Source organism: Coptis chinensis, chromosome 3 (genome assembly GCF_015680905.1).
Source record: "Coptis chinensis isolate HL-2020 chromosome 3, ASM1568090v1, whole genome shotgun sequence".
Taxonomy (NCBI): domain Eukaryota; kingdom Viridiplantae; phylum Streptophyta; class Magnoliopsida; order Ranunculales; family Ranunculaceae; genus Coptis; species Coptis chinensis.
The window spans coordinates 14,730,783-14,739,991 of record NC_141458.1 but is presented as its reverse complement, the minus strand read 5'-3'; the positions used below and the strand labels follow the sequence as shown (position 1 = coordinate 14,739,991).

The following is a 9,209-nucleotide window of genomic DNA, read 5'->3' as shown; positions in this document are numbered from 1 at the left end:
GAAAGGAGAATAAATTTAAAGAAGGAAAAAGATTTGATTGAAGAATTATAGAAGCTGAGGGAGAAAAGTATAATAGGTTTTGGAGATTTGATAATTGGTAATTGAATTATTGGATTAAACTACAATGACCTCTTTATATAGATAACTCATACTTGATTAACAAAGAAACTAGACTTCTAAATCTAACTTAGACTTCTAAAACTAATTAAACTCTAAATAGAAAATACTAAATATTTCAAATTCCTAATAAGTAATAATTCTAATTTCAAAACAATAATATTATAAGGAATTCTGGCGCACGAAAGAGGGGCTAGTAATCTTACATCATTATTCCCTTCTTTTGAAAATCTTGGCCTCGAGTTGTTGATAGGAAAAAAATAACCCTGTTTTGTCAAAAACAATATTTTCACAATCTTTCCAACTCTTCTTTTGACTTCTTTGATGAAATTTTCGTAGTTTTTTGTTTGAAGTAAACACATGTCCAAAAGAAACTTAAAACAAACTTTCAACGAACTTCTTTCGATGACACTTCTTACGATATTTTTTGTGCTTCTTCGAATAACATGTAACCATTAGGAAAGATAACAATGCAAACGGATCTTCATAAATTGGAAAGATAAAAGTTGGTGTGCACTCCCCTTCTTGAAAAAAACTTATCCTTTGAAAAATCTCACATTTTTGTCCAATATGTAGACTTCGAAAGTTGGGATATTTGTAACATGTGGAGAACCGACATGAGAAACAACATCTTCTTCGTTCATAGTTTTAATTTTTTGAGGAGTATAGATTGGTGTTGGTAAATGCGAGTTTGGAGGTATAATTGGAGTGGCAAGGAAATTTTTCTATGGGGATATAAGGCAACGGTCTAATGGATTATTATGGAGGTGCTAGGATTATTTGTGAAAGTGGTGGAGGCCTCAGAAGTAGATTTGGGATTTGTGAAATTGGTGGTGCTAGGGTTTGCAAAAGCTTTAGTGTTAAGGAATGCTTCTTTAAATATATTTATGAATCTCGTCTCCATAGCTTCACGTTCAAGATTTAATTCTAATTTAAGCGTGTGATAGCGTCTACTAGTTTTCTTTTGGAACAGATTCAATCATTGCGAGAAAAAAAAAAATGGTGGTTTGCGGAAGTGGTGGTGGTAGTGGTGGATCGCTTTATAGATTAGAATCTAAAAAGCTGGGTTCTTGATACCAATTAATACGTAACTAAAAGAGATTTAGGAGAAAGGACGTGGAGATCCTCAAAAGGAGAATGGATTTAAAGGAGGAAGAAAATTGAATTGAAAATTTGTAAAAGTTGAGGGAAAAAAATATATTAGGTTTTGAGAGATTTGATAAATTGATATATAATTGATAATTGATTTATTGGATTAACTACAATGGCGTTTTTATACAGATAACCCATACTTGATTAATAAAAAAACTAGACTTATAAATCTAACCTAGACTTCTAAATCTAATTAAACTCTAAATAGAAAATACTAAATATTTCAAATTCCTAATATGCAATAATTATAATTTCAAATTAAAATAATAATATTAGAAGGAATTCTGGCGCAAGAAAGAAGGGCTAGTAATCCTACATCACTTTCATATTTTTTTTCTCCCCCTAAAACTTTTTTATTTCATATTTTGAAAACGAGTTTATAAAATGCCTGGTGGGCGGGTAAGACTTCATGGTGACTAGGACCACTCAAAAGGTTGTGAACACCATGTCATCAGGGAAAAAAAATGTACATTGAGATAAAAGTTAAAATTCTCCAAGGGGTCTTAGGGGTTAACCTGGGTAATTTTGTCCCAAAAGTCTTGGAAATGTACTCTGTTTCGGTTGACCAAATTGAAAAAGCATAACATTTATCAGCCATATCAGATTCAATAAAAATGATATATACATAACTGGAAAAGATTTTCGAGATCCTTCAAAAGAGTTATGTGGCAGAGGTTATGGGAATTATAGAAAATATAGAAGTGGCTATTGACAAGAGTTGACACAAGCTATGGATAGAGTCTGACTCAAAGGCGGCAGTCATCGCTTTTAGTACTTCAGAGCTTCCATGGGAAGTGAGACCTGGTCGAGAGACTTGTAAACAGAAGTTGAGTTGTGTGTTGATCTCACATACGTGGCGCAAAGTTAACTTCTCAGCTGATCAAGTTGCAACACATAGTGTGACCCTCAACCTACAAGAACAGGTTCTTTATCCAGGTAAACCAGCATGAATTTCCAAGTGGGAAATGCCAGATTTTATATACTTTAGATTTGATTAAGGTTAATTAGGAACCATTTCCTAATTAAGCCAACATTTTGTAATTTTATTTCATGGTAATATAATTTGCTAACTTAAAAAAAAAAAAAAAAAAGTGCCAAAGTCACGGGTGTCCCAAGGAAGAAGGCAGCCTGTCACAGTGAAGGCATTGTACATTTTCTTTATTTTTCCAAAGTTCTCATTCTTTCTATATTTCTTCGTTTTCCACTCATGTTCTATAAATAATTCAGTTCAATTAAGACAAGACTCTAAATTGCCAACTTTATCATTAGAAATTTATTATATATACCTTCATTTGCAATAGTCTTTTCCGCACACACACACGTATGGATGCCCAGGCCGTCCACGAACTCGCTCAAGGGCCATGGGACCATGTCTAAGTATTGTGGTGAGTAGTACCATATATAAACAATATATTTAATTTCATCACGAAGGGTATTAGAGTCAATGAGCCATTGTGTGTATTATTAGAAACATTTAAGAAAAGGGCTGCAGGTTTTATGAAATTAAATATTATATCATGTGAGTACTGCACTAATTTCTAGTGATTTTAAATTCCCAAGAATCCCGCCTAAAATATCTGAAACTTCATTTGTTTTATAGAGCATGAGTGGAAAACGAAGAAAGCATCTTTTGCACAAAAGAAATCTTAGACCTAATAAACCTAGCTTTCATTGGACACGTTCAACGAAATATTTTTATAAATATCAACCATCTAACTGATCTAAGCTTTCATTGATCACATTGATCGAGTTTAATATCTTCATTTGCAATTCACATTCATAGTTGAAACTAGACGAAGAAGCAGGAGAACAAGTACAAGATGGAAAAGGAGAACAACACATCCACCATATCAGTTGCCATGAATGGAGGGGATGGCATTAATAGCTATGCCAATAATTCATCATTTCAGGTATCCATTTCTTGCATTTTAATTCAACATATTTTAAGAAGTAAACGTACTAAAAGCTTACTTTAAGTGAAGATGTTTCGGGAAAAAAATTCGCTCCAAGGCACTTAAGAGCAAAAAATCTCCTAATCACCCATCAACTACTTTTCAACTATTGATTAATTCTAATTACCATATATGTATGAAAGATTTGGAGAGGGAATAAAATAAATATTTGTTTAGATTTTAATTAACTAGAATTAATTACTAGTTAAAAGAGATGGTGGATGTGTGGTAGATAGGTGTTTATGAGACTTTTAGCTCCTAAGAGCATATTTAAGAGTGATATCAACCTAGTATAAAATACCAAAATCTTAAAAATTTGTTGTTTTTTCAACTGCAGGAGAGCTACATGTTGATGAAAACACTAAAAAAATACCAAACCAAACACCAAATCGGCTAATATTTGGTTCCAGGTTTGATGCTGTATCAAATCACTCACGCGGTTTTAGAAAAACCGCGCGGTTTTCCTAACACGGCGTGGGCTTAGGCTTCTAATTGGGCTTATATGGCGCACAAAACCGCGCCAGAGATTGGAAAAGAAAAAAAAAAGAAAAAAATTTATGTGCGATACATGACGCGGTTTTCTGAAAACCACGTAGACTTGGGCCTGTCAGTTGGGCTTTAGTGGCGCGGTTTTGACAAAACCGCGTGGACTATATGGGACGGTTTTGCCAAAACCGCGTAGTTGTTTGGTGAAAATTTGATGTTACTCCTAAAGTTGCTTGGTGTTTTTTTGCTTCAAAACTTTGGTGTTTTTTTGGTAGCTCTCCTAAAGATGCTCTAAGTGCCTAGAAGCCAATTTTTTCTCAGATATGTGTTGCATTTGAAGACTTTGTAGCATTATTTCTAATTGAGTCCGGCTACACAGTAACCGGTTACTGGGATCAAATCCCAGCAACCATTACAAATTGCTGTTGGATTGTCTCAGTTACGCGGATCTCGGTACACACACAGATCTCGGCACACACACACGGATCTCGAATCTAAATCAACGGTGACGTGTAACGGTTGCTGGGATTTGATCCCAGTAACCGGTTACTGGAAAGCCGAACTCTTTCTAATTTACTAAATTTGGCGATTAAAAAAGATCTTGTCACCTGCATATAGCTGACTATGATTGTGCATCTCTTATTAGCCAGTTAACCAGTTTAATTGCTGTCTTGAATAATTGAATTACTCTTAGTAAATAGAGAAAAGAAGTTCAATTCACTACACATCCCGGCAATACTTCTTCTAAGAACAGCAATAATGTTGACAATTTTGTTATATTACTGCTAGAAAGTGGCGGTGGATGGTGCGAAGGGAATGATTAGAGAAGCGATTAAAGAGAAGCTTGATATCCAGCAAATGTTTTCTTCTTTTCCGTCAAAAACAATCTGTATTGCTGACTTGGGATGTTCGGTGGGGCCGAATACGTTCACTGCAGTGCAGAACATAATAGAAGAAATAGAGCACAAATACTACTCACAAGGCCTTAGTCTTCAGATCCCAGAATTCCAAGTATTCTTTAACGATCACGTTTGTAATGATTTCAACAAACTTTTAACCTCCCTTCCTTCCGAAAGACAATATTTTGCAGCTGCGGTACCAGGTTCTTTTTACAATCGCCTGTTTCCAAAGGCGTCTCTTCATTTTGTTCACTCTTCATATTCACTTCAATGGCTCTCAAAGATACCAAAAGAGGTAGAAGATGTGAATTCGCCTGCATGGAATAAGGGAAGGATTTCATATGGAGATGCACCTAAGGAAGTGGTGGAAGCATTCTCAAATCAGTATGTTAAGGACGTGGAAACCTTTTTATGGGCTAGAGCTCAGGAAGTTGTATCCGGGGGTTTGGTGGCACTTATTCTTCCAACCTACCCAATGGAGACCCTTTCAGAAAAATCATTTCCTCTTTCAGTTGACTTATTGGGAACCTGCCTCATGGAAATGGCTAAAAAGGTTAGTAATTATTTCGTAGATTCCTTACTTGTAAGTTGTAAATAAAAGAGTTGTTGTAAAAATGGGTCTCCTAATCTCCTATTGCTAATAAATTATTTTTTTGTATTTTAGTTGACAAAAACCTTTTGTTTGTGAGAAATGCTAGGCTGATAAAAGTATAAAACCTTTGGGTCATGCCGTCATACCAGAGGTCGTCTGGGGTTCGAACCCACCTCTTCCTCATCCATATGACCATATTCTTATTCTGCACCAATCCAAAAGTTGGTTTTCAATTCTCTCAATCAAAGAGTTATTATCCAAAAAAGAAAAGTCTAAAGTCTTTCAATCAGTTTTGATATGATGAACTAAAGAAGATGAAGATTGAGGACTACTTTCAAGTTTTATTTTGCCCTGCATCAATAACAAAAATCCAAATTATGTACATGGTTTAAAAGTTAAAAACTAACCCATTTAGCTTTCCCCAATCCTGTCTTGTGTTAAGAGAAATTTGGGTTTGGAACTTAGAATTTCGATGATCTGATTGTACTATTTTAAACAATCTAAAGCTGTTAATGTCAAAGTAAATAAACATATATATTGGTCCAACCAGCTTGAGAATTTCAAATAGAATTGCAGTAGAAGAAGCTGATTATATCTTCTTGTTGCAGACTTTGAAGATAAAAAATAGGGTTAGTTAGGGATACTCCCAAGTTTCAAGATCCAACAACTACGAGATTAAGTTTTTTTTTCACGTGAAGAAACACGACCGTTGGATATTACAAAGGGGGTATCTCTAATATTTTTAAAAATGGAAGGGTAACACTAATTACAACTAATAATGGGGTGGTATCCCTAACTAACCCTAAAAAATATTGAAAGAAAAATCTTGGTGTAGTGGCATGTGGTCTCTCGTATTCACTTTATTTACTTTTTGGATCAAGAGAAGAAACCTATTGAATTGGTTAGCAATTGATTTTTCTTTGTTTTCATATGGGGTGTGTTCCAGGGATGGGTAGCTCGGGCTAGCATTTCTCTATGTTCTAACTTTTAATCCTCCACAAGGACACATTTCTTGTTTCTTTGGGTTTTAAAGAAGTTAAATTTTTTGTGGCAACTAATTAAGGAGTTACATTATATTTAATTTTGTGTAAGCAATTATAGCACCAAACCACCATACATGTTTCTTGACTAGAATTTTGAATTTCTTGCATTTTTGTTATCAAACACCAGGGACTGGTGAGCGAAAGTGAAGTGGACTCCTTCAATGTGCCTTGTTACGTTCCATCAGTTAAAGAGTTAGAAAAGGCAATCAAAAGTAACGGGTGTTTTGGCGTTGAAAGGCTAGAGCTACTGAAAACCAAAGGTGGGCTTGACGCGCAAACAATTAGCATGCATCACAGAGCTGCTTTGGAAGGCCTAATCAGTAAAAACTTTGGAGCCGAGATCACCGATGAGCTGTTTGCCCTGTTTGCTGATAAACTTGCAGAGTATTCACACTTCTATAATCCTGAAAATAGAATTTTTGCAGACTTATTTGTCCTTCTCAAGAAAAAGTAGTTTGGCAATCACACTGCTATTGGGAACGGTGAACCATAACTTTTCGTGTCGAGTTTGGTCAGGGAATCGTGTCATCGTGTTTTTTAGGTTGAACATTATATCAAGTTTCTATCAAGGAATTGTTATATGTTTTCCGAATAATAGGCTAGGTCCAAATTTAGAAAAATTTGACATAATAAATATCAAGTTTGGATCAAGGAATTGTAATATGCTACCGAATAATGTACTAATAAAAATTTATGCATTAATAAATTTCGTCCGAACTGTTTTGGGGAGCGACCTATAATTGCCTTAAAACCATAAATTTGAATGTGAATGATTATATTTTGTTACATCATCTTATTTGTTTTGAAGGACAATTTTTTCTTTTTCAGCGTGATAGTGAGCTGTTTGGGGGCCTAAATTTAGATTTTCTTCATTACTTGCTATTAGTTGGTCCTCATTTGTTATGATAGAAAATGATGCAACCACTACTAAAAAAAAGGCTTGCTGTGTCGTTCTTAAAAACCGATTGTGACATTTCTACCCAAAAGTGACACAACAAAGTCTCTTGTGTCAGTTTTGTTTAGAGAAGGGTTTGTTGTGTCGGTTTGGAGATGTGTGACACAAGAGAACTTGTTGTAAATATTCAAGGTGAGTAGTTTTATTTTATTTGTTTAATTTTAATTTTAGTGATTAAATTGTTCTATTAATTGTTATTATTTTAGTATCGATATAAATCTTAGAATTTAATTTGTTAGGTTATTGATTTGGGTATTGAAAAGGTCAATTTTGTGTAGAACATTAGAATTCTGAGAAAAATTCAGGAAATTGGGGTGGTTGAATGTGGATATGACTGGGCTCGGGTCTGTGCACCTACATATCCAATAGTTCTCCGGTGAACTGGAATCAAGTCAGATGTAGTTTATGTTTGAATTGGGTTCTTTGATGTGAGATGGAGTGGAGAAGATCCTATTTAGAGCAGATCTAGAGAGGATTGAACATGGAGTATGGGGCACAGAGCCTAGAGCAAAATGGATCGGAGAGTTCCCTCAGCTCATAGAGAGAGTTGGGGAATGTAAGGTCTTGTTAATGTGAGACTTTATGGAGCATTGATGGAAAGTAATGACGAAGCATTGATGAGCGTGGCTGAAGCTCCGATCTTGATGAAGATAGTTGTCATGTACGTTGCTGACCGGTATCATATTAAGTTGGCAGTTCGTGAATAAGTATTCGATCGAATTGCTTGACGATCTTCTTTGGAAGTCATTGGTTTGTTCTAGAGAGAGCTATTACGAGCTCGTGAAGAAAAGTGTTCTGTGATGAGTTCTGTTGGACACGTGTATAATATACATTGGTTGTGTATATTAGTCCCTTATAGGTATGAAGTATGAAGTGAATTTAATTCTTGCATGAATATCCATAATTTGATGCTATATATTGTGTGATTGAGACAAATTTAATATCATATAGAGTTATATTTTTATTTCTAGCTATTCTACGTTGTATTGATTATGAAATGATAGTGAGTATAGTAATCGTTATGTAATTTAAATATTTTATTATTGTTTGTTGATGTGGAGTCAGTATTAAGCTTAAGAGTACGTCTAAGAAAATTGTCAATATCTATGATAAACATTCATTATGGAAAATTGTAAAAAAAAAATAGAACTCTGAAAAGATTTTCTCATAAGTTACTGTACGATATGGATAATTAAAATGAATTTTGGTCTGCGACAGAAAAAATTGGCTGGACCAAAATTAGTGTTTTGAACAAGTTTTGTGAAATAACATTTTTGCTAATTCGGCTCCTGATTGTCAGAAATGTCAGATACAAAACAATGTGTCGGAATTTTAGGTTTTACGGGAACTCTGAAAAGATATGCTCATATATTACTATACACTAATTAAAATAAGTTTAGGTCTTCGATGGCCGAAGCAAAATCATGTTTTGAACAAGTTTTGTGAATAACATGTTTGCTAATTAGGCTCCAATTTGTCATAAATGTCAGATTCATCAGAGTGTGTCGGATTTTCAGTTTTTTTGCATATATTTTCATTTTTGGTATATTGGGCAAGTGGGTAGGTGATCAAACTTAAATATGCATTTTTATCCGTTTATAATGCTTCATTTTAGTCATGATCAATAATGTGGGAAACTTATGTTCTTATTGCTTTTTCATATTACAAGCCTATTTTGGATGAAATATCTTAAAGGAGGAATTCTAGCGCCAAAAGGAGCTTAAATAGAACATCTTACAAAGACCAATAAAAAAATATTGGAAAAGAAGCCAAAAAGTTAACGGTCAACTCAAGGACCGAAGATTAATTCTGAGAGGCTTAAATGACTTGACCTCATCTCAAAAGTCTACAAGATGAATTCATTTGATCTTATCTAGTATTTGTATTTGAAAAGTAATAAATAAAGCAAAAACAAAAACAAAAACAAAGTAATGTGTTGTCACAAAGATGATGGAAGAGGGCAAATCTGTAATCATGTAAAGGTTCCCTATAAAAAAGAAAAATATAGAGAGA

General features: G+C 34.3%; 1 protein-coding gene across 1 annotated transcript; it reads left to right on the top strand.

The window, feature by feature from the left end:
• Positions 1 to 2,913: 2,913 nt before the first annotated feature.
• Positions 2,914 to 6,976, top strand: LOC147508131 (loganic acid O-methyltransferase-like). The gene is made up of 3 exons (XM_086600701.1): positions 2,914 to 3,179; positions 4,497 to 5,159; positions 6,369 to 6,976. The coding sequence occupies exons 1-3, from the start codon at positions 3,090 to 3,092 to the stop codon at positions 6,693 to 6,695; spliced, it is 1,080 nt and encodes a 359-aa protein (XP_086456827.1). The 5' UTR covers positions 2,914 to 3,089; the 3' UTR covers positions 6,696 to 6,976.
• The last annotated feature ends 2,233 nt before the right edge of the window (positions 6,977 to 9,209 follow it).